This window comes from Drosophila miranda (genome assembly GCF_003369915.1).
Source record: "Drosophila miranda strain MSH22 chromosome Y unlocalized genomic scaffold, D.miranda_PacBio2.1 Contig_Y2_pilon, whole genome shotgun sequence".
NCBI classification, from domain to species: Eukaryota; Metazoa; Arthropoda; class Insecta; order Diptera; family Drosophilidae; genus Drosophila; species Drosophila miranda.
Window position 1 is genome coordinate 17686037 of NW_022881614.1, and position 25785 is coordinate 17711821.

General features: G+C 45.1%; 2 protein-coding genes and 1 pseudogene across 10 annotated transcripts in view; all 3 read left to right on the forward strand.

Moving 5' to 3' along the window:
* The window catches only part of LOC117192219 (SR-related and CTD-associated factor 4-like), a 180150-nt gene extending 167584 nt beyond the window's left edge, over positions 1–12566 (forward strand). For 2 of the 5 annotated variants that reach the window (XM_033396887.1, XM_033396888.1), the window contains 5 exons: positions 8011–8341; positions 8885–9634; positions 9702–10208; positions 10272–10601; positions 11346–12566. In XM_033396887.1, the coding sequence (XP_033252778.1) occupies positions 8011–8341; positions 8885–9634; positions 9702–10208; positions 10272–10601; positions 11346–12328 (2901 nt within the window). In that variant the 3' untranslated portion in view covers positions 12329–12566. Of the gene's footprint in view, positions 1–4955; positions 5099–5399; positions 6003–6226; positions 6506–6627; positions 6781–6838; positions 6962–8010; positions 8342–8884; positions 9635–9701; positions 10209–10271; positions 10602–11345 lie in introns of those variants that run through there. The other 3 variants (XM_033396885.1, XM_033396886.1, XM_033396889.1) reach the window with 3 other exon arrangements.
* LOC117192228 lies at positions 238–4455 on the forward strand (annotated as a pseudogene).
* A 2534-nt stretch (positions 12567–15100) lies between the features above and the next one.
* Positions 15101–24960, forward strand: LOC117185823 (macoilin-2-like). 5 transcript variants are annotated; one of them, XM_033397839.1, is made up of 11 exons: positions 15101–15397; positions 18941–19277; positions 20223–20367; positions 20432–20558; positions 20635–20761; positions 20828–21594; positions 22077–22421; positions 22503–22607; positions 22681–23354; positions 23437–23629; positions 23703–24960. In XM_033397839.1, exons 2-11 carry the CDS (start codon positions 19198–19200, stop codon positions 24326–24328), a joined length of 3189 nt encoding a protein of 1062 aa, XP_033253730.1. In that variant the 5' UTR covers positions 15101–15397; positions 18941–19197; the 3' UTR covers positions 24329–24960. The 5 variants fall into 5 exon arrangements, with proteins under 5 accessions (XP_033253730.1, XP_033253729.1, XP_033253731.1 ...); XM_033397838.1 differs by having other exon boundaries at positions 15101–15309; XM_033397840.1 differs by having other exon boundaries at positions 15101–15222.
* Positions 24961–25785: the final 825 nt, after the last annotated feature.

The following is a 25785-nucleotide window of genomic DNA, read 5'->3' on the forward strand; positions in this document are numbered from 1 at the left end:
AGCTGATAATATTCCACGGATTATCAAAAACGAGGAATATGTAAAACAGAACTTAAATTCGTCAGTATATTTACGGTATATATTTAAAATCTGACGGTATATTTCTGAGGGTCCGACGGTATATTTTAACGATAAGTCCGCGGTCACACTGCTGAGTAAAACCTTTAAAAAAATATATTTATTTCGTCAAACCTGAGCAAAAAAAAAAAAATACATTTGCTCCTTATCACTAGGATAGTACTCATAGTACCCATAGCAATAATATTCAAAACAAAGTAAAGGAAAGAAACATGAAAAAGCAGCTATACGGAACTCCGCGGGAGTCATCGCCAGGATTCCGCCGGCTATGTGCAGACAGCACGCAAAAGTCTTTTTTTGGCGGGAACTCGAACTGCTCTACACCTTCAGGGAGTTTGAAAAAAACTGCCCTGCACAAGAGGTAACTAACAGGAGTGTCTCGCCTATTTAAAGATGATTTCAAACACTTTTTCCCAACAGCCGGCATAGTTTGTCCGGGCGATCTACCCAATCGATACCCGGCATCCGGTCGGACTACAATGTTGTGGAGAGCTTTGGTTTTCCCCTGCCCGTCGTAGTGAACGAGGCCTTGACCTTTGTGGGATCTGCTGCAGGAGCCGTTTCTGCGAAGGTTGCCCAAAATGGCTGGGCTTGGGTACGGGCATAAGCACGGATCGAAAAATGATTTGGCTGGGTATTAAATTTCCGCCCTATTTCAGGTTGTGCACGGTCGCCGACTTTTAATTTGGCAGTACAAAGAGACGTCCAAGGGTGCCAAGCAACCTAGGCGGGGAGGTGGCTTGTCCCAATGCCGCGAACTACAACTGCCCTACTCCGATTTAGGGTACAACAGTGAGTTGATTAGTGTATTCCAGACAGACGGCCAGCAAATGGCATCCTGCATAGCAGTTTCTGCAACGAGAGATGTGCGCTATTGGCCATCTATTGCCCACGACGGGAATAACGTGAATCTACCGATCCTAACCGGTCAGGACTTCGTTCAGATCATAAATCTACCATTGCAACAGGGCTACCTTGCTGTGACCTCAACTTGCACATTGGTATTTCTCAGCATAGGCCTCACCAACGGCCGATACTCGTTGCAGCACAAGACCATAAAGCCGCCCACCAGTTGGCTTGGTGGCTTTGGCAAGAAATTTTCGTCCATGCTTATTGAAATGAACACGCAGCGACAAGGATCCGGTGGGGCTTGCATTTCCATCTAAAAAGGTTCCTCAAATAATATAAAATATATTTGCCAGCTCTTGGTTGGCATGTGCTGCGAGAGAAATTCTCCTGAAGGTGAAACCGTGGTGGCTGTGCTCTCGGATCGTTCGATCCAGCGCTGGAGTTTGTCAAACAAAGGGAATACAGAACGTTTACTCCACGAGGATGAAGAGGTGGTGCGCCGGATTCGCAAAGAGTTTAAGCAAAAGTTCTGGAATCTCCGTACTCCCGCGGACAATGTGGAAATCGAGTTGCATCTGCTGGACTTTCATATCGTAGATGACAAGGCTTACATATTCTCTGGAGCTGTTAACGCTGCCCACGCTCCACAGATGTGCTATGCCGTTGGTAAGTACTGAATTTGTCATTCAACATGAACAATACTTAATACTATTTCTAGCTGTGGCCAGTGTACAAGCGAACAGCATACTTTTGGAGTCATTCACACCCCTTAAGTTGAATAAATTCTACAACGCCAAGACTAAAGAGGATTGCGTCAGCCTTCGCTTCATAATAGGGAGCAGCCACATCTACCTCTACACCCCAAAGGTGGTCTATCCGTTGCTCTTGGCAAACGCCGTACCCACAGCCGAACTTGAGGCGGAGAAGATTGAATTTCATTTGCACGACGATCGAATCCTATGTGCTGCCGTCTGCAGTCGACTGCCGCTGTTCTTTAGCCGCACACACGGACTGGTTTCAATCACACCCGGCGACTTTGATGCCGAGCTGCATAATATGAGCACCTGCAATACAGCAGATCTGTTTGCACCAGCTATGCTCGGTAGTTTCAGTGCACCCGATCAGTCTACACTGACCGCAGTAACTGGCAGCAGCAACAATCTGCACATGTTCGAACTGGATCCGGATGAGCTATACAGCGATCTAAGTGACGAAGTGGGCCAGTTAAAAGCTATTGTCATCACAATAGCGGAGGACTTGGCCGAGGATCTTCCAATCGCCGATCCACGCTGGGAAGAGGCTCTGGGCGATCACGATGGCAATCGTCATGCGTTGGGGAGCTCACGCTCTATGCAAAACATCAATCAGCTGCGTGACAAAACCCTTGCTTTCGATCACTTTGTCTCATTTATTCATGCCAGCGGCGTTTGGGAGATGATTATTACTGCTCTTCTTATTGCTATTTTTTTTAATTTATCTTGCGTCATTCTTTTCAGCTCAATGCCATACCCTGTGGTAGTAATGTGCTGAAGCCGACAAGCTTTATTTTGTCCGATATAAGCGAGAAAATAGTGGCTGCCATGGCAATTCGCGCCTTGCAGGCCAAACAACCAAAAATCATCGAGCATGCCATCGATGCCACTGTCGCCATGTGGGATGAGAAGCCCAATGGCAACCTAACCACCCAGGATATATTCTATGTGAAACTGTGCAAATTCCAGTTTGTATTCGAGGCGCTAGCCGAAATGGCTGACAATCAGATTTCAGCTCAGAGAGATACCACGGTAATGGTGGCCCAATTTCTCAACGATACCAATTCCATCGTCCTGGATACACTGGGCCAGGTGTTTATGCATCGTGAGCAGCAGGCGAATAACTTCACACCGCACAATGACAGACTGGCCGCCTGCGAAAACCTTCCCTGGACGGCCATGTCGGGAAGTGCTGGAGTTCGAGACACTCTCAACCGACTTATAGACCTCAGCCTGCGCTATGGTTCCCAGTACATCAGTGAGACGGAGCTAAGCCAGAAGTTGTACCAGCAAATATACGAGCTAGTCGATTTGGTTCTTGAGGGGCGCAAGAACTACTTGGATAGTGTTCGAGGATCGGAGAAGGCTAATCTATTGCAGCAGCAGTTTGAGGCACAGCGCAGGGAACTCATCTCACTCCTAAGTAAGTAGGTTTTCAGTATAACTGGGGCGTATTTCATATTCATTACCTTTCCAGTCAAGGATCTTAAGTACGAGTATGCCGCTAAGTTGGCTGAAAAGTATCTGGACTTTCATAGTCTAGTGCTAATATGCGACTTGACCAATGACAAAGAACGTTTGGATGATTACATGCGCAAATACGAGGAGTTTAACTTCTCGCAGTTTGCCATCAGCTGGCATCTGCGGCAGAAGCGGCATGGCGAGGTATTCGAGCGCTTCAAGGACAACCCGATAGCGCTGGCACAGTTCATGCGTAACCATCCATCGCTGGTCTGGATTCAGCTGATATGCAATGGCGACTACGAGCGGGCGGCAAAGGGGCTGTACGAGCTGGCGCAAAACGAGAAGGAGATTGTGGCGCGCAAGAAGTCAGTGTTGTCTCTGGCCAAGCTGGCTGCTTTTGCGGCGCCCGACACCGACCTGACGTCGCAGATGGAGAAGATTAATGCTGATCTAAGGCTCATCGAGTATCAGCTGCAGTTGAGCCATGACGTACTGCAAAACTTTAACCTCGACCCAGTAGAACAGAAAGTGCTCAAAGCTGAAGATATTATCGATGTAAGTCGATCTGTCCATAGGTTCTCGAACATTATTTAACAATATTTAATAATCCCCAGTTATACATCGCCGATGAAAACGCGCCACAAGATCTGGTGTGCGGCCATACGCCGCGACAACTGGGTCGACTATGACCACAATAATTCCGTGGAATACATGCAGAAGCTACTATTCTACAAAATCATTGAAATCTCGGAGCTGATGGGCAAGGAAGGCGACAATGTTCTGCCGCCCATGGAGGAGTTCCTGGAGAGCACAGAACTGGATGACCTGCCGCAGAACAAGTCGTTCCAGTACCTCTTGAAACTGACCTACGAGTATGTGGCCGATATGTTCAAACAGCCACCAGACATGGAAGTCTAATTATGCTTTGCATATACAATCATTTACATTTATTAAAGTATAAACCAAAAGCTGGAGATGATGTGTGGGTGTTTGGGCTTTTGTGAACCGCTGCCAGCTGTCCCTAAAAATTTATTGTACTAGCTACGATACGGACTCAACTTCACCGTCATGCTATCGGTCATGGACCACGACAGCGCCGTCACTATTTAGTCACTATCAATTTGAGAAAATTTCTTTATTCATTACAGTTTGGAAAACAGTTACTGTTTTAATTTTAAATTTACAAAATAGGGTATAAAAATGCACATACTCCAGATTATAAGCAACAAGTCTTCAAATGACAGCAACATTGCGACTAATTTTATGTTGAACTTTTTTGTTTAAACCTTGTTTTAGTCAAAATACAATAAATGAGAGTACTTAAAAGTAGTTAATCTTGTAGAAAATATATTCATCATCGGGATAAAACTATGTGGGCAGAGCTGAGGGTTTTAGTTAGTTAGCATTATTCAACGGAATGTCAAAATCTAGCAATAGGAACGATTACTCACTTACATGTTATTTTTCTGACCTTTTTCGCTAAAACCTTTTTTTTAGAGAAAATTCAATTAAAGCAAGTGTTTAAAATAAGCCAGTCAAGAAGAACATTGATTCAGTAATCGGATTAAATTATGTGGGCACAGCTAAGGGTTCTTTCTACATAGCTCGTAATATCCAACCGAATTTCAAAAACGAAGAATATGGAACTTGAATACAAATTATTCGTCAGTATATTCCGGTATATTTGTAAAGTTCTGTCGTATACTTCGGTATGTTTCTGAGGGTCATATCTGACCGATAAATCCGCGGTCACACTAATCCCTGCGGGCAGCCATTTTATTCACGCTTTGTGTAAAAATTTGTAGAAAAAGTAGAAAAGTTTAAAAAATAAAGTAAAAAGGGCTGTAAAAGTTTTCTGATACTTGTAAAAGTATGCAATATTGAAATTTGTGAGTGTTCGAAGTTCGTGAAACCAACAATTGAACATGGAAACTGTTGTGGATTTCAACAATGAGGTAAGTCCGAGGCAGGGCAGCCGCCGCTTGCTGATTGCGTGAGAAAAACTCGCTGCAAAGTACGCAAATTGTTTAAAGCGTGGTGGTTATACAACGCCAACCACTGATCCGATGCAATTGTTACAGTGAACACGTGCATACACAAAAAATAGTTATTTCTAGGCAATGCCACAAATTTGTTCGTACAAGCGCAGCACAGCGCCGCCCAGGGTTGCATGTTGCCTTGCCCGTGATACCGTGTACTCGATTGCGATAACCACAACCCCATGCCCACTTGTTCTTCCCATTCTGTCCTTTGCAGCTCTCCGGACTCTATTACAGCCGACCGCCCATATCCAAGGCCAAAATGGCCGCAATTACGAAGTCAGCAATGCGAGCCATCAAGTTCTATAAGCATGTCGTCCAGAGCGTGGAGAAGTTCATATTGAAGTGCAAGCCGGAGTACAAGGTGCCGGGCCTGTATGTTATCGACTCGATTGTGCGTCAATCGCGCCACCAGTACGGGTCCGAGAAGGATGTATTCGCCCCCCGCTTCCAGCGAAACCTCACAGAGACCTTTGCCAATCTCTTCCGCTGTGCTCCCGAAGATAAGAGCCGCATCATTCGCGTCCTCAATCTCTGGCAGAAGAACAATGTTTTCAAGTCGGACGTCATCCAACCCATCTTCGATCTGGCCGACCCCAACCACCCCATTTACCATCAAATGCAAATGCAAATGCAAATGGGCGGTGGAGCCGGACCCGGTGGCAATGTGGGGCCTGGTCCCAGCAGCAGTGGCGCCCTTAGTCTGGCCGATATCTCCAGTGGGCCTAATGGCCTCAACACCTCTGGATTGAGCAACATGGACCTGAGCATGAACAGTGGCGCGGGAGACGACAAAATGGGCGGGGTGCCCGATTTATCGGTGAGTTGTTGATTCGGCACCGCGGATGTTGGGCTTGGAGAACACACTCCACACAACATACATACTAACCGAATCCGAATGGGTATCCTGTATCCTTTGTGTATCCCTTAACGCACTCTAACTCGCAATCTCTTTCAATCGTTGTTGTTCCGCTGTCTCTTGCTTCATGTCTTACCAACCAACATCTTTCGTCCTCGTACACGCAAACACACGAAACACCCCAGATGTGTCATGAGAAATCCTACGGTGGCGGTGTCAGCAGTAGCAGCTTAAAGCGTCATCATTCGGATCAGCATTATATGAAGCGTCAATCGGGATCGTCCAGCAAGTCGCATCATCACAAATATAGCAAGACCTCGCACGAAATCGACTACGATGTGCGCTCGATCATGGACGACGAGGAGGACAACATGCAGCGGATGATGGCCGATGATCATCATCATCATCATGGCCATCACTGCATGGGCAACGACTCGCCCCCTACTTCATCCAATCTGCTAGACGTATGGCCGAATCCCAATCGATCTCATTCGATTTTTAGTTTAGTTTTAATTTCTTGTGTTAACACTGCCCGCCCTCTTCTTTTGCGATCTGTTTTGCTTAATCCCTGGTTGGTCTTTTGCAGAACAACAATCTCAAACAACTGCTCAACGATCCGAATGTGCTGCGACAGCTGCAGACACTGCAGAATTTCCAGAAGTTCAAGCAACAGGAGGAAAACCAAAAGATGCGCTACCAGGACGATGCCCTCCAACAGCATTTGCAGAACGTGTTGAAGGTATCGTATATCGTTTATCCCTGGGTTACATTCCCTGGTAATCTGTAATCCAATCCAGGGCACTGCTGGCATGCCCCCTGGGATGGGAATGGGCATGGGCATGGGCATGAACCTCAACCACAGTGACGGGCAGGACATGAACAAGGACGTGGAGTTCATTTCGGAGCAGCAGTCGATTGAGGTATACCACCGAATCTATTACTTTCTTTCTATCTTAGTTGTTTGTTTCGGCCTCGTGTATCTTTTCGATCCCCCCACCCCCACGGGAGGACTGCATTGTTGTCCGTTGCGTGAGTCAAAGCATACACGAGTCGCCCATTCAACCTGCTCTTATTGTTCTTCCTATCGCGAAGATACATACACACAAACAAACACTCCCGGAGTGGAGCGGAACGGACTGTGCTGACGTGCAGGTGAAGGTGCTGAGTTGAGTTTGAGTTTGTCCGCAAGAAGCGCCCAAAATGTTGTTATAACCGAGCGGAGCCGAGCGTAGCGGTCTAGGATTGTCTCCAATTTAAAATTAATCTCTAACTATATCTGCGATAAAATTAAACTCTTTAAGCAATAACTTTACCACAATATGGCTCAACAATTGGTTCCACCCTACCCTCGAGGGGCTGAGGGACGTTATTGAGCCATAAGTAGATACGATACTATTTTTGCCACCAAAAGTAAAAAATAATACTACCCTCGCCTTGCCTTGCCTTGTCTTAAAGAGCGAAAAATCATTGAAAAACACTGCAAATATTTGAGATCAGAGCCTAAGAAACGAATAGTTGATTTAAAGATTAAAGATATGTTGTACAATATATGACAAAAAAGAGAAGAGAAGCCAAAGGTAAGGTTTTTAAGAAAAACATTGTCCGGCGGACCCGCACCCGATGCTATAACAACGTTTGGTAAGTGTTCTCCTAAATATGTAAACCATTCAAAACAAAGAATCAAAAACTTGCTCGAAAACGCAAAATGCCAACGAAATGTCAAGAATCGTCGAATCGAACCACACGTCAACACACGCCAGAGAATGCAGTTTATCGTTTTTTTTTTATCGTAGTCCTTCAATCGTCCTCGAATCACTCTCGATTCCCTCTACTAATCCCTACCTCCCCACTCCCACTTCGGCCTCTTCCCCACCCAACTCTTTCTTTTACGATTACAAAAATGTTAACGTTTCTATATCACAAAATCAATTCTCTCAAAACTTCTTGCCAACACTCCCGACTCCAATAGGTGATCAATCTGGATGGGGCCGATTCGCGGAGTCCAACGCCCGACCGGGAGAGGTACAAGCGGAGCCGGAGGAACAGCAGCCGCAGTCGTTCTCGCTCACCACGTGGACGAGGTGCTGGTGGTGGCGGCGGGGGGGGAGGCGGCAATGGCAACGATCGACGTCGTCGCGGATCCCGATCGCGCAGTCATTCACCTTGTTCCAGTCGACGCCGAGGATCGCGGGACCGCGAGCGCATGGAACGCAGCTATCGGGACAAGGAGCGTGACCGGGAGCATGAGCGTGAGCGCCGCAAGAAGGGGCTGCCTGATATTAAAAAGGATCACCTCAGTGGTAAATATGGCGTCGAATCTGGAGATGATTTTTGGTCATTTTTTTCGTTTCTTTTCTTCTTTTGTGTTTCCTGCTAATCCGGAAGAGTTCTCTCCTCTCTATTCCTGCAGCTCCTTGGCTCGTGTTGACGTGTGTGTGTGCGCGTGTGTGTTTTAGCTTTAGTGTTTCTTGCACTTGATTTTTGGCATAATTTAAGACTACAACCCCAGACTAGACCCACTCTAGACTCCCCCTGTCCTGCGTTTTCGAGCAATGTTTTTGAAGATAATAGACACATTTCATACGATACGATACGATACCTAATAAGATACAAAACAATACGTAAAACCATATACATTCATATATATGTGTTGGATGAATCCAACTAAAATGTGGTTTAGATTTTTTCAATTGAATGAAAAACTAAAGGTTCATCTCTCAACTGACACACGCACCGCTCAACGAGCGAGCTACGGGGCCACCTACTCCTTCCCACACTGCTAGCTACTCGGCTACTCGTTGATAGATTAGATCCGATCTATATATGTGTCGTTTCTCTTACAGTTTGCAGCACCACCTTGTGGGTGGGCCATCTGTCCAAGCTGGTCTACCAGGAGGAGCTGTCCGACACCTTTGGGGAGTACGGCGACATAGTAAGCATCGATCAGATTGTGCCACGCGGATGCGCATTCATAGTGATGAATCGTCGCCAGGATGCGCACAAGGCCATGCAATCGCTGAAGAATCACAAGCTCCAGGGACGGGCCATAACCATCTCCTGGGCCGCCGGCAAGGGGGTGAAGAGCAAGGAGTGGAAGGACTTCTGGGACCTGGAGCTGGGCGTTACGTACATACCCTGGAACAAGCTGAGTCCGGAGACGGATCTCGACACCCTCGAGGAGGGCGGCATGTTCGACGAGGACACCATGCCCAGCTGGATTAAGCAGAAGCTCAATCAGGCCAAAAATGTCGGCAAGGAGAAGAACACGGCGTCCACTCCAGAGACCGCTACGGCATCCGTTCCTGGCCCACCGCCAGGACTAATGTTCGGCATCGATACAACACAGCCGCCTCCAGTGGGACCCGTGGGTCCAGTGGGTCCACCCCCACCGCTCGGCTCCGGCGCACAACCTCCGCCCGGACTCATGGGTATGGTGAGAGGCCAGTACCCCATGGCTCCGCCCATGGGGATAGGCATGCCGCCTCCGATGATGATGCCACCGACAAATATGCCGCCACCGATGATGATGCCGACGACAACCATGCCTCCACCAATGATGATGCCACCGGGCATGATGCCGCCCGGTTTTCCAGGTACGATTTTCCCCATAAATCTGCCCAACTTTATCTCTAATGATGAATTGGCATCTGGTATTTCCAGGAATGGGTGGACCCCCTCATCCTATGGGTATGCCTCACGGAGGCCCATTTCCGCCGCCCGGAGCAGTGCTACCTCCTATGGCCGCCGGCGCCCCACCCGCGGGCAACAGTGGTAATATAAGCGACGATCAAATGGACATTGAAATGGATCTGGAGGATGCCCCGCCCCCGATGCCACCACAGCAACAGCAGCAGCAGGACAGCTTCAATCCGCCTATGGCCAATCCCAACAATGTGGAGGCAGTGGTGGCTGCCGCTGCCAACGAGATGTTCCAGAGGGAACGGGAGCGTTCCCGCGGCCCAGGCGGCGGCGGCGGCTCACGTTGGGGCGGACGCGATGACGTGGCAGAAGCTGCCGAACGCTGGAGAGCCGAAAACGGCGGTGGACCGGTGGGAGCTGGTCCTGTACCTGGGGCTGGACCAAATGCCGCATTCAATGAGGCGCGAGCTCGACTTAACCTGAATCCACTTGAGCATGGAATGCAGAGGCCAGACTTTATGGGCGCGGGTAAGTGGCGACTGCAACTAAAAGTATGCGTACGATTTTACCTGACTTCCATTCCCTTTTCAGACTTTGATAATCACGGTGGACCGGGTCCTCGTGGAATGGGGCCACGCAGTGGGAACCTAAATGGAGGCGGAGGACCGGGTGGACCAGGAGGAGACTTCTTCCCGCCCAACATAAGCAACAGCCGATTCAATCAGCCCACCAGCCTGATGCAAATGCGTATACCACCGCCGGCGGCCTTCAATCAGCGTATGGGTGGACCCCCTAACAATGCTGGCAATGGCGGTGCCGTGGGACCAATGTTCATGCGCAACCAGGGCGGCAATGGCGGTGGACCTGGCGGACCTGGCGGACCTGGTGGACCCGGTGGACGACAACAGGGACAGGGACCAGGTGAGATGAAAGAGTCAAGCAAAACTCAAAGCTCAAGATATTCAAGAGGTATTCAATGGCAAACCAATTCAAGACATCGACCTTCTATTGACTCTGCTTGAAATTGTATTGCCATAAACTCGGGGTTCCACAAACTTTTTGTGTATTTCTTGATTACCTACTAAAATCAATATCCCTAACATGAAAATATGTTTCGTGAGAAATATGAGCACAGGCGATCAAAATTTTGACCAACCGTTGATACGGCTGGTTTCATCTGCTGCTTCATTAAAAATCCCAATTCGCATAAGTAGACTGTGGCAAATGGTACTAGAATTTCAGCAGCACGCTTTGCCCATTTTTCTTTTTGAAACACAGAAAGAAAATCTGAATCCTGGTCCACTTAAAGCAAGCTAATAAATCCGAGATAGCTATTTTCCGATAGCGATATGAAACAGAAGTGACTGATGATCTGCTTCCATTTCCTGACGAATTGATTTAATTAAAAGTTTTAACAACTTGTAGGACAGAACAATTTATCAACAAAGCTTTAAGGCATATTATCTTCACAAAACCTTGACCTTTTTACGAGGCACACCAACTGTTGACCACGGCACACGCTTTGCGGAACATTGCCATAACCCATTGTGTTCCAATGGTACCAAAAATGTGTGATATTTAAATAGATGTAGAAATAGCAAAAGGTTTCTTTTCGATATTTATGCGTCAATTTAATTAATTACCATTCGAATCCATAATCTGCAGGCTTCTTCAATCCCCGGAATCCCTTCAATGATAATCAACGCGGACGCGGAGGCCCTGGTGTGAATGCGAGGAATGCCTCAACCGGAGGCGGCGGGCGAGGACGCTGGAGCGACGATGAGGATGAAGTCGGCAACAATTTCAACAAGCGTCGTGCCGGTCCTGGAGGTCCTGGCGGTAATCGCTTCCGTGGAGATCGAGAGGGCGAGATTCCCGACGATCGCCGTGGCAACAACGCGCGTGGCGGGCGCGGACCAAGAGAAGAACGTGACCGTCCAAGGTTTGGAAATAGACGCGGCTCGCGAGATGACAGTAGTCGACATTCAATGAGTTCCACGGATGAAGGAAACAGCAAACCCATGTCGGAAACGGATTCCAGGGAAAAGAATCGGGAGACGCCGCTGTCCAGCACTAATTCGCTATCAGTGCCAACACCAGCCCAAGCATCAGCTCCAGCCCCAGCAACTGCTGAGACGGCGGACACCGAGGAGGACTGGGACCGTGAGCTGCAGGACTATGAAGGGAGAATGGAGGCAGAGCAAGCAGCTAAGGCCGAGCGAGATGTACCAGAGGTTACTCCAGTTGGTGCAGAGCAAAGAGCGGCCTCTGGGTCGCCGGTGGATAATTTCGCAAGACCAGCGGAAGTGGCGAACGATTTTCCGGCACTAAAACAATCAGATGCTTCACCCGCCTGCACGCCCCTCTACGATGAGCTGCCACCACCCTCAGCCACAACCCCAGCCCTAGCTCCCGCTGAGCCCGAAAGCAGAGTAGAAGTACCTGCAGAAGCAGAAGCCGAAGCAGCTCCTCCACAGAAACCTGAATTTATTCGCACAGAGGCTGTGCCCAAAGACGAATCCCCTTCAACTCCTGCTCCAGCTCTGGAAATACAAGATGAAGCTCCAAAAATGGATGCTACACAGTCAGAAGCTCCATTATCGGAGGAGTCATCCAATCCAGCGGTGACTGTCGAGGCTGAAGCATAAAAGACAGATTAGATCAGCAGAATCAAATGGCATCTTTGCGGTGAATTCTGATTGAATTCCCATGAGGAAAAGTGTAATTCATGATTTTCCTTACCGAGTAACTTATACATGTGTAAAATCCAAACATACGAACCTATTTAAATCTTTTCAACCTGAGATTTCGTGGCATTTCACGTACTTTAAGCTGAGTACCAGCAACGCAACCAAAATTTTTGAATGAATTACTCTACTCGTAAAATACAATACGAACGCAAGGACCGGAGGGACTACGTGTTCGTGTACGCATTCACACACGGATATAGAAAATACATAGCAAAAGCAAGAGAATGTGAGAGTTTGGACGGAAATTGACAGCAACGCAGAAGCGGAAACAAAATCGGCAATCGCAGAACTTGAAGTGTTTATAATTATACCCGATACTCAAAATGAGTATTGGGGTATATTAGATTTGTGGTAAAAGTGGATGTGTGTAACGTCCAGAAGGAATCGTTTCCGAACCCATAAAGTATATATATTCTTGATCAGCATCAATAGCCGAGTCGATTGAGCCCTGTCTGTCTGTCCGTCCGTCCGTCTGTCCGTCCCCTTCAGCGCCTAGTGCTCAAAGACTATAAGAGCTAGAGCAACGATGTTTTGGATCCAGACTTCTGTGATATGTCACTGCTACAAAAATATTTCAAAACTTCGCCCCGCCCACTTCCGCCCCCACAAAGGACGAAAATCTGTGGCATCCACAATTTTAAAGATATGAGAAAACCAAAAACGTAGAATTGTAGAGAATGACCATATCTTTAAGACTGCGGAATCTGAATTGGATCGTATCATTATTATAGCCAGCATCAAGAAAACAATTTCATTTTTTCTCGCCCTGTCTCTCTCTAACACACACGTAGCATAGGCGGCTTTGCTTAGAGTAAAACATTAGCGCCTAGATCTCAGAGACTATAAAAGCTAGAGCAACCAAATTTGGTATCCACACTCCTCATATATCGGACCGAGACGAGTTTGTTTCAAAATTTCGCCACACCCCCTTCCGCCCCCGCAAAGGACGAAAATCTGGGGATATTCAAAAATCTCAGAGACTATTAAGTCTAGATTAACCAAATTTGGTATCCGCACTCCTGTTAGATCTTACTATAAAACGTGTATCTCAAAATTTCGCCCCACCCCCTTCCGCCCACACAAAGGACGAAAATCTGTTGCATCCACAATATTGCACATTCGAGAAAACTAAAAACGCAGAATCATAGATAATGACCATATCTATCAGATTGCTGAATCTGGATCAGATCAGATCATTTTTATAGCCAATAGGAACAAATCAATTTGCAGTGGCTACGCAGCGCCCGACGTCACGCTCAGACTGATTTTCTGTCTCTCTCGCACGCACTCTTTGTCGTGTCGTTTAATATTAGCGGCGTCTGCCGGAGGAGAGCCAAACTGACTTAGTATCGGGTATAACCGTAGAGTTGCGGTGTCCGCAGCAACTCACAACGTTCCCCCTCGTTTTCTTATGTATTTAGTTTTAAGGGTCTATTTAACACTCGGATTGTTTTCAACGCGCAGATTCTAGGTACATAACAGTGTACAATTCAAATACAATTATATTATATCAATACTATAAAATAAAAAAAATTTAAATGTGATTGCTTTTGGAAATGAATTTATCAATATAAAATATTCATATACATATGTATATTTGTTTAGTACTAACATTTCTAATATGTGTCGTGTTCAAAAAGAAACAGTGCGGCTAACAGCGTACTGTTAAGCGCAAAACCTTATCGATACCATCTCTACGTATAGGAAAAGCAACGTTAAGTCTTCTCTGTTAACAATAAATTTAATTTGTAAGGGTATATTAGAGAATACAGGTTATAGAAACATCCATACGCAGGTTTTTTTAATTTTCGCTCTCTCAAAACGTGCTTTCCTGCTTCATTTATTCCAATGCATTGATTTTATATCTCTGCAAACTTAGGCGCGCAGCTATAGTTTTAGTCAAAATACAAGAAATGGGTTAACTTAAAAGTATTTAATCTTGTAGAAAGTGTATTCATCAAAATGATAAAACTATGTGGGCACAGCTGAGGAATTTAGTTAGCCAGCATTATTCAACGAAATATCAAAATTGAGCAAACCTCTTTTTAGACAAAATCTAAGAAAATCAAGTATTTAAAATAAGCCAGTAGAAAATTGATTCAGTAATTCAGTATGGTTCAGTCTTCGAAGACGAACGATAGCCCATTCCTTGCAAAGGGGGTATTTTAATATTCCAACGAAATGATAAAAATTTAATAATTTTAGCGCAGTTCAGGTGAAAGATTTTAGGTTTTTTTTTAAGTTCACAGGAAAGATCTACAAGAAGAATTTACAATCAGTAATGTTTTCCGCCATTTACCTCAAATCGTTAGATGTTTAAATAGAGGGGGGATAAGTGGGTTATATTGTTGTTGAGGCACCAAAATTCAGGCAAAAACAATCAAAGCAATCGCCGTAGCAGGAAAGCAAGTCAAGTATTTAAAGCAACCCAGTTGAGTAGAAAAATCATTCATTAATCAGATTAAATTCTGAGTTCAGAGCTGAGGGTTCTAGCTACTTAGTAATATTCAACCGAATATCAAAAACGAGTAATAAGGAACTTGAATACAAATGATTCGTCGGTATATTACGGTATATTTTGAAATTTCTGTCGTAGTTTCGGTATGTTTCTGAGTGTCTGACCGTATATATAATCTGTAAGTCCGCAGGCACACTGTTCGGGAGTTCGGTGTTAAAAAATACAAATCAAAAATTGATTTTTTGTATCAATAAAATAAATAAATAAATATAATAAATACCCAAGAAATTATCCACAACAATTTCAACTAAAGATAATGTTATGCTAATTCAATGTAACCATCAATGCAAACAGCGCAGTTAACCAAGTGTTAAAAATATTTTTCGGCTGCCAAAGAATTCACTCACACGCATACACAAACGTAAGCAGAGGCACTCACAAGCATGCACATACACACACACAGCGCAGTTGTGGGAAATGTGCAAATTGTATAAAATATCAATATAAAAGTAAATAAATGGAACATCAGAACGTGTGAAGAGCTTAGTGAAATAATCAAATATAAATCGAGTGTGGCTATAAGCGCAGAGTAACGAAAATCGAAAATTGTGTAGGTGAGGAGTGTGAAAAAATATACATGTCCCTGTCCGTGTGGCCCAGCCGCCAACGCCGCCGTCTCGCCTTTCGAGAATTTTCAGCAAAAAATTCATTTGGCATGAAACCTTTTTCGTTAGTTATACACACACATAAAGTGGTATATTAAATGGAAAGAGCTTTCCCATCAATTTGGTTACCCCTTGCATTCCCCCTGAACGGTATGATACGCATGCATTGATATGAGTTTGAGTGTGACTCTGTAAGTGCATTGTACAAATGCAATTTTAAAGTCGGGCAACACCGGCACCATATTCTCATTAGGCCACGAGTTGTAAACCCCTTGTTATTATTTCAAACCCAGTTTAGACTTCACCTAAAAAATGGCGGACCACATACAGTTGCCCGAATTATGGGTCTTGTTCATCCGTCACAGGATAGTCAAGACACAGCAACAGTGGCGTCTAGTGTTGGGTAAACATCGTTCAATTTACTGGATAAGTTCGTTCGTTCATTCTTATGCAGTGAACTAAGTCGTTCTTTTAGTTCGTTCCTTTTTGTTCATCTTATTCGTTCTTTTTCGTTCATCGTTCTTTTTTGTTCATCGTTCTTTTCCGTTCGTTCTTTTTTGTTCATCGTTCTTTTTTTTCATTGTCCCTTTAGTTCGTTCTTTTTTGTTCTTTGGCCTGTTTTGTTTATCGGTCTTTTTGTTCTTAGTTAAATTTTAAAGACAAGCGCTGAAACATTTTGTATGTTGAGTTCCAACGTGTAGGCACATCTTGTGTCAGCTTAAGGTCGGGAAGATTTAATTGGCTATTAATTTCTTTGAGCTTCTTGAATCCGGATGAGCTGCGATTGAAAAATTCTACAATTGGCTTTGCTTTGACCCTTACACTGTCAATTGGTCCCAGTGCTTTCTGTACAATGATGTTCAAAGTGTGGGCAAAGCATGGAATATGGCGCCAATTTCCCAATTTTATCGCTGATACGATATTGGCAGCATTGTCTGATGCAATTGCAGTAATTTTATCTTCAATTTTCCAATCAGCTGCAACACTCTGAAGAAAAGAGCAAAGATTGAGGCTTGTGTGCCTCTCACCGAACGCTTCACAAGCTAGCATATGCGAAGATAGTTCCATATTCGTCTTGTCTATGAAGTGTGCGGTTACAGCTATGTAACTCTCATTGGTGAGCGATGTCCATCCATCAGTTGTGAGACAAACTCCAGATGCAGATGCTATCTTCTCTTTCACATTGGCAATTAACTCACATTAGACAGCGTTTTACGTGTGGGCAACTTATATCCAGGGCTTCTGAACAAATGCAGTTATTTTTTGCTGCGATGTTGTGGCGGCAGAATAACTGGCTTCAATACTTCCTTTTCGTTCAATTTCATCGAGAGAAGCTGGGTGTTTTAACTTCAAATGCCGTGTTAAATTGCTCTGTGAACCTCCGGCTATACTCAAATCCGACTTGCAGTACTTGCACTTTGCCTTTTTGTCATCTATGGCATTGAAGTGATTCCATAAAGCACTAAATTTACGTTTAAGCGACATTTCAAAACAGTTTAAATTTCTTTTCAACTTTCTTGCCAGAGTCCGCCACAACAAAATGTGAAAAGAGCTGCCATACCAACTCAAACATAGCGAACATGAGGAACAAAAACGAACGAAAACGAACGATGAACAAAAAAGAACGACAGATGAACAAAAAAGAACGATGAACAAAAAAGAACGATGAACGAAAAATAACGAATAAGATGAACTTATTCAGTTCGTTCACTTCCATGAATAGTTCAGCGAACAAAACGAAATGAGCAAAACAAAAAGAGCTGCCATACCAGCTCAAACATAGCGAACATGAGGAACAAAAACGAACGAAAACGAACGATGAACAAAAAAGAACGACAGATGAACAAAAAAGAACGATGAACAAAAAAGAACGAACGGAAAAGAACAATGAAAAAAAAAGAACGATGAACGAAAAATAACGAATAAGATGAACTTATTCAGTTCGTTCACTTCCATGAATAGTTCATTTTTGTTCGTTCGTTCATGAACGACCCAACACTAGTGGCGTCCCGACGTCATCGGTAAGCGGAGCTTCCGCTGCCGCCTATATGTGTGTTGTGTCCATGTATGTAAATGCGCTCCACTTTTGGATGCTATTGATAAACATTTTTCAACCGTATACATACACACAGCCACAGAACAGTTCTGAATCTCTGATTCTGCTGCTCTGCTTCCTTGAAATCTGCATAGTTCCGCTTCCGATTGAGCTGCTGCTGCTCTGCGCTGGGACTGGCGCAGTCGCAGTTCAATTCCTAAACATGTATTGGCGCAACAGCGTTCGTGTGTGTTTGTGTGTGTGCTGCGGCTCCACGTTCCACTAGCTACTTTACCGGGCAGCATCCACATCCACATGTTGAAAAGCGTGCCCATTATGTACGTATGTCTTCCCCATCATCTTCCCTGGCTGTTACTTTTACGTCTGTCAGTTCAACTCCCTTTCTCCTCCTTTAAATCCTTCATCCGTCGTTGCATTGATTTGTTTACTTGAGTGGGTGTGCGTGTGTGCGCAGTCTGTATTTGCGTTATGAATGTTCTGTTGACATTGGCTTTAAATTGAAATTCGTTTAAATTGGAAGAATGAAAATTAGATTTTTTGTTTTATGTATTTAATCATGCTCTTAACACCACAGGTATCGTATTGTTGCCTCATTTATCATTTAATTGTGTGCAAATATTTGGTATTGAATGATTAGTGCCAGATAAGCCGCACTTTTGATTACTTTCATATAATTATGAAATTGAAGGAAGCCGTTGTAAGGAATGATTTATTTGAGGAGCATTTTAGATAGTCGGCAAACATCGGTAGAAATTTCGCATGCTGAATGTTAATTTTTTAAAGTTATGGTTCAAGTTTAATGTCAAATTCTGCAGAAAGCAGCACCCCAAAGAGCAACGGCACATCTCACACATGTTTTTGTCTGTTTTAACAGTCTGCAGCGTGAAAAAAAAACAACGCGTGATCAGGAATGGTTATCGTTCTGTCTGCTATTACAGTGACAGTGATTAATATGCAGCTTAATGCAAAACAGATTTTTCTGTAATTTAGTTAACTTTATTTATAAATAATCAGTATAGTCTGACCTGACCGCATTTTACCCGCCTATAACAGCCATTAGCCAGCCAACGCACAACAAAGCGAAAGTGCAATCAACAAAATAAAATGATTAAAAATAGTACTTTATTGCATATACATACATATGTACATATGTTGTACATTACGTATACATTTAAATAACAGTCGCGCCATCACTTGGCCACCTTGTTCTGGGTTCCTCTCGGAATTCAATGTTAACATTGTGCGCGCTCTCATTATCGCTATCCTCTCCTCTGGGATTCTTTTTCCATTCTTATCACACATCTTTCTTCCCCTTCTCTTGTTGTTTGCAGTATAGAAGCCGCCACTCAGCAGTAGGTACAAAATTGTGTGTTGTCATATGCACGAGATTTAATGAAATGCCGTCGCGCCGGCAGCACCAGCAACACCAGCAACAATTAAACCGAACCCATCGGCTAAAATCTAATAATTAAGTGAAAAGTGAAATGCAAAATCTGTTCGATAAAATATTATAAATTGATACGAAAAGCGAAAAGCAATAAATATACAATTTGCGACTGGAGTGGAGTTTTCGAATCGAACCAGAAAAATGAAGCGGCGCAATGCAGACTGTGGAAAATTACGGCGTCCGATGAAACGCAACAAAATTACAGAGGGCATGTACGGCAGGTGAGTGTCCACCGAATGTTTAATCCTCTCATGGCAAGAGTAAAGCCAAAGTCTAAATTGCTTTATTAGTTTATAATTATAAATGTGAGCTACCACAAACAATTAAGAATTTTTTTCATGAGCAGCCTATACAAAAAGTGTGTGCTTGTCAGTTTTTGTGTGCCTTCTCCTCTCCTGCAATCCTCTCTTCTATTTTTGATTACACTAGTCAACAAAATCGATGTTTTTTTAGAGGTACATAATTTAATCTCTTATATCTAGTTGTAATTGTGAAAAAGCTGATAAATGCAGCTATAATTTGGACCTAAATATTTTTTAGTTTCAGCCCAGCGTCTGGGAAATATTAAGCTTTCAAATGTATAATTTTTCTTGGCATTTTTTCATTGTTTATTAGTATTTTAAAGCTATTCCCCAAATCTATTAGAAAAAGTAGTCTGTTGCAGAGTGTTATTTATATGTTTGTTTATTTTGATTTCGCTTTATTGCCGTTGTTTTATGATGTTATGAGCATATGTGTGCACATACATTCATACATGCATATGTGTTTGTGTTGTATTTGGACGCTACTGGTTTTTGGCGCTTGTCCGTCACCTGTTCGCTGCTTCGTCACTCGACGCGCGCGCTTCGTGCTAATCCCATTTTACAATTATTAAGTGGTTAATGGAATGTTAATTTTTTTGTGCAGTCGGAGGAGAAAAGGGATGCCAGCTCGCCTGTTTTAGGATGTGGTAGTGTAAGGATTGGAAGCAGAAGCGATCCGTGGGAATTCTAGCCGTTCAATTTTCTACTCTGGGGAATGGCTTAAAGCTGACGCTAAATTTCTTAGCGGATAAATGCCAAAGAGTGCCATCACTTGGGAGAAAGAGACTTTAGTCCTAGTACTACAATTATAGTTAACTATTATAATTCTTAAAACTTTTTTGTCTTTTATTCCATTTTCTATAGCACGACTGTTTTGTACATGAAATTTCTAATACTGTGGGCCATTGTAATGGTGGCCGATTTCATGTTCATGTTCCGTTTTGAGTTCTTGTGGCCATTCTGGCTGCTCCTGCGCTCAGTGCACGATTCCTTCAAGTACAAGGGCCTGGTAAGTTGTGGATCACTATATATGTGTGTACATAGTTTAATATATGTTCCGACTACTTTTGCAGGCATTCTCCGTGCTATTCGTCTGTATTGCGATAACATCGGATCTGGTCTGCTTATTTTTCATACCCGTTCAATGGCTACTCTTTGCGGCCAGCACATACGTCTGGGTGCAGTACGTCTGGCATACAGGTGCGTCATCCATCTCCGGCTATAAAATAGCAACAGGCAGCAGCTATGTACATACTCGTTTACTCGTTTCTTGCAGATAAGGGTATCTGTTTGCCGACAATCATACTCTGGATGTTGTTTGTCTATCTCGAGGTGGGCATTCGATGGAAAGACAGTCGCCACATGCCGCACTTGGATCTCTGCAGGCCGTTCGCGGCGCATTGGTAAGCTTCGAAGGGTGGAATCCACACCCACTAGATCCTCTGTTTTCATATATGTAACTTTTCCAGCATTGGCTATCCGGTTGTCACGCTTGGATTCGGCTTCAAAAGCTACGTGGGCTACCGCATGCGTCAGCGCAAGCAGCGCGAGGTGGCCAAGGAGAACGAGTTCTACATGCAGCTCATGCAGCAGGCCCTGCCTGCCGAGGAGGCCACCGATGAGGCGGCGGCTGCGTCTGGAGCCCCAGCATCTTCGAGCACAATTGTGGTCGCCAATGGGTCGGTCACAACGGCGGCGCTAGCCGCCGCTGCAGCCGCATCGGCCGCGGGGCATCCCAATGGCATTTTGGGATCTGTAACGCAAGCACAAAACCATCATGAGCATCATCACAGCGGCGGCGCCGGCGACAGCAGCAGTTCAAGCAATAGCAATCACCATAATCATCACCATCACAACAACAATAATAACAATAGCAGCAACAGCAAGGATACCAGCGCGAATGACAACAACAATAGCACAACGGAGTCGTCGCCATCGTCAGCCGCTGCAGGGGCAGGGGCAGGAGCCTCGACGGCGGCGTCATCCACACCCTCATCCGCCTCCTCGTCGACAGGAGGCAAGCAATCGGCGACGGCAACAAACACAGGTGCAGCAACCACTTCTACCACTTCTGTTTCATACTGCTACCTCTCTGCTGCTGCAACCACAGCAAGCTTGGCGGTGACACAGAATCAGCAACCGGGAGATGCAGCAGCAGCATCAGAACACCCATCTTCTACTTGTACTTCTTCTACCAGCTCCTCTACTTCCACTGATGCCGATGGTTGTTGTGGTGGTAATAATACTTTACGCTGCTTTCTGACGTCCTTCCTCACCACAGCAAAAATAAACCAAAATCCATTAATCTATGTACCAGTACTAGTACCAGTAACATTTCTGATTTATATTTGTGTATGCGCATGACTTACGAATCCATGAAGAATAACAACCAATTGAGGCTCACCCACTAACTGTCGTGTCCACTAATCCACAGCAACCAGTCGGCAAATCAAACCTTCATTTCATGCTTCATATCTTCCATCTTTCTACCTAACCAAAAAAACCCAAACCCCAAAAGGGAGGGAGGGAGCAGCGAGCAGGGAGGCCAGAGCGACTAATTATCCTGCCTGCCGACACTCCGCTCCACTCATTCAAGCTCAAGCCCCTAGCTCAAATTCGCCCGCATAAAAATCAATAACGCGCTATTATGTTTGATTTCAAGCTTAATATATATATATAAATGTATACCCACTAACCTTTCTAAATATACACTTGCAGCAACCTCCAATGGTCACGCTGGGGGAGGCGGCGGTGGTTCAAGGAACAATCGACGCAGCACGGACAAGGATAAGCATCGGAATAAGGTTGACGCTGGTGATAATGAGCACAACAATGGTCCGCAGCAGAGGCATGGGGGTAAAAATAGCAGCAGCAGCAACAGCACCAACAACAACTATCACCAGGTCGATGGCAGCAGTACAGCAACAGGAACGTCAGCTGCAGCAGCAGCTTCCACAGCAACAGCCCCATCAAGTAATAGTAAGGATAAGGATAAGGAGAGGTCAGACTGGGATAGTAGCACCAACTCTTCACAACAACAGCCACAGCCAAAGGACAAACACGGTGAGTACACTACTGCACGTAGGAGCGGAGCTGTGCGCAAACCCAAACTGATTTCGCTTTTTTTCTGATGTCTATTCGCAGAGAAAAAGGCCAACAACGTGATGCCCAATGGGAATGCTCTACACGCCGAGGCAGAGGAGGCGGCCAGCGTGGAGCCAGCTCCGCAGGTTGAGAAGGCGCCCAAGGGTATGAATGATTTGTGGCAATGGGCTAATCCAATGGACAATCCATACAACTAACCGCACTGATACCTTTATAGGTCGTCGCAATCGCGGCAAGAAGGATAATGCGACCAAGGACAATCACAACCAGCAGCAGCAGGTTGCTCAGCAGCAAAAGGAGAAGGACAAGGACAAGGATAAGGAGAACACGGCCAGAAACAACAATAATAATGATGCCAGCTCCGTATCTTCGTCGGCCAGCTCCAGCTCGAGCAATGCCATTGCGCACATTGCCAGCAAAGTGGTGTCTAAAATTTGCGAGACTTGCCTCAAACTGGAGGCCGATGTGAAGAAATACCGCGCCGAAATCAGTCACATGAAGCAAATCGAGAACGAACTCCGCCAGAAGCTGGACACCAATCTCACCAGCAAGTCCAGTCTACAGGCCAAGCAGAAGGAGTGCGAGGAGCTCGAGAAGCGCAACCAGGAGCTGAACAATGTGCGGCATGCGGAAGCACTCAACCTTCAGACAGTGGAGCGGCGCCTTAACGAGGAGCGACGGCAGAAGCAATCATTGGACGCCCAGCTGTCCAACGAGAAAAAGGCACGCAAGGCAGCCGAGGAGAAGGCAGCTCGTCCCGAATGCAGCTCCCAGTGCAAGCAGCGTCGCCAGCAAATGGATGATGAGCTGAAGCGATTGCGGAACGACCTCAAGCTAACGGAGGAGACCAAGCAACTGGCCGTAGAGCATGGCCTCAAATACGAGCAAGAGGTATGTGATACAGAGCCTTCCTTAATAACCAAAACATTGACTCTAATGAAATATATCCGTTCTTGTCTGTGCTGCTGATTAGTACCGCATGCTGGAGGTGAATGTGCTCAACCGCGAATCTTCGCAGCCCGATGCTGAGATGCTTATGAAAGCCCTCGCTGCCATGCAGGAGAAGAACTCGATGCTAGAGAAGAATCTATCCGCAGAGACGAGAGTCAAGCTGGACTTGTTCTCGGCTCTGGGCGCAGCCAAGCGCCAGATTGAAATATCCGACAGTGAGTACTGAAGTGACGATTTTATAGGAGCGCATCAAACTCGAGTTCTAATAACGATTACGCTTTCATTCAGACCATCGTCGCTCCAAGGAGGATGAGGTCATCGATCTCAAGGCCAAGATTGCCCAACTTCTGGCCGTGATGCCGGACACAATGTGCATGAACACGGGCCCCCATGGACCGGGCAGCAGTATTCTGCGCATGAATGACACTCCGCCACTGCAGTCGGGCCCTGGACCGTCATCGCCGATGCTCAGACTCAGCGGCGCGCAGGAATATCAACAGCATCAGCAGCATCTTCAGCAAAGGAGTCAACTGCAGCAGCAACAGCAACAGCAGCAACAGCAGCAACAGCAACAGCAGCAACAACAGCAACAACACAATCAGCATCAGCAGCACCTGCAGCAAAGGAATCAAATGCAACAGCAGCATCAACAGCATCTTCAGCAACGGCATGAGCAACAGTTGCAGCACCAACAACAACAGCAGGGGGTTCCTCCCTGCTCCCAGCAGCAAATGGTGCCGGTGAGTGTGGCTGCTGCTTTCCAGGTGACTGCTGCCAATGCAGCTGCTGCAAATGGGAACGGCAACAATGGCAACTCCACACTGGATCCCAATGCCAGCGTCTACACGCCCAAGACAGGCAACATGATGGTTGTGTCGCCTGTGGGAATGAACCCCAACGGCACGGATGCCTGACGCCAGCAGAAGCAGCAGCCCTTGACGGTGTCGTCGTCGTCGTCATCGTCTTCGCATCTGCATCTGAGACGACAACTCTGAGATTATATTTTACATGAGGGAGGGAGAATACGCCGCAGGCCGCCGCAGCCGCAGCTGCAACCGCATCTGCTGTCGAAGCCGCAATTGCAGTCTCAGCAATCCAATCGGCCAATGAACACGAGCAGAGAGATCCCCGTGCATGACCTGAACCGTAGGCTAAAACCGAAGGCAGTTCGCCTGCAAATATCTGAATGTCCGTAATAAGAATAAGCAGTTTCTTACAAACACTGAACACATCCCCGCGCCACATTAATCACATTAGAACGAACCGATTCCTAACCTTAGCACACTCAAATTGGCATTCCAATTGAAATTATCCAATGGATTACTCTGAAGAGCCACTGATCCCATCTTAGTCAAGCCACTACTTGGAGTCAGTTGCTCCACCCCACGTGCGCATCCATATCCGCACACGCATACGCATTCGCATCCTCTCCACTCAACACACACGAAACACACCTTTGGGAGGGTCTGGCTCGCCCTTGAAATACGGAAAGTAAAACATTACTTTAACAAAATGATTAAAAACTTAAATCACATTTAAGAGAAAGCATAAGAAACACACAGAAAATTCTAAAAATAATAACAAAATGAAAAACGCGATTCGTATTTTTAATTGATGATCGAAGTATGGATCCGATCCTCTGAACCACGTATTTTTCTTTTTACCAAACGCTGTGAGAGAGTTAGACGAACCTAAGTGATGGCCTTTAATAAGGGGTACCTGTACCCCCCGACTCAATGGAATATTTTTGAAGTCTGCGCCTTTGATTTATTATCTCATTAAATTATTTTTTAAATTTTTTGAAACAACCACAAAAACACAACTATCAAACAAAACTATTTTCTATTTAAGGTTTAATTTATTTTTGATTAACTTTTTTTTGCTGTTCCTAAGAAACAAATCCAAAAAACAAAACACATTAAGAAGAAAAAGGCTTAAGTTCATTAACGAAGAAGTAAAACGACGAGACGACCATTTTGTTCAATAACAAAAGAAGAAACAACAAGTTTTATTTGCTGCAAGAAGACTTTACACATAGATGAATACATATATCATTTTTATTACTTTCGATTTTATTATTATTTTTCTAACACACATACTGCTCTCCTTCGAAGAATATTTTCTATTATTTAGGAAGGCCTTATTTTCAAAAGAATTTTTGTGTTGAGCTAAGCAAGACTCACACTTTTTATAGTCAATTCCCCAGCATGAAAACCCAATAGGCAGCCTACTTAATCGTTACAATACATAGTAAGCCTGACCAAAAAAGTCAGTGGACGGCTGCCTCGCCCCAACAGATTTTATTTCTCCCGTAAAATACGAGTAAGGTGAAACCTACAAATTAAATCATGATTTACGGCATGCTGGTGAC

Coding starts and splice junctions, on each gene's coding strand:
- LOC117185823 (XM_033397839.1), top strand. CDS start 19,198: ATGAAGCGGCGCAATGCAGACTGTGGAAAATTACGGCGTCCGATGAAA. Junction 20,559..20,634: donor GCAGTACGTCTGGCATACAG/GTGCGTCATCCA, acceptor CGTTTCTTGCAG/ATAAGGGTATCTGTTTGCCG. Junction 23,355..23,436: donor GCCTCAAATACGAGCAAGAG/GTATGTGATACA, acceptor GCTGCTGATTAG/TACCGCATGCTGGAGGTGAA.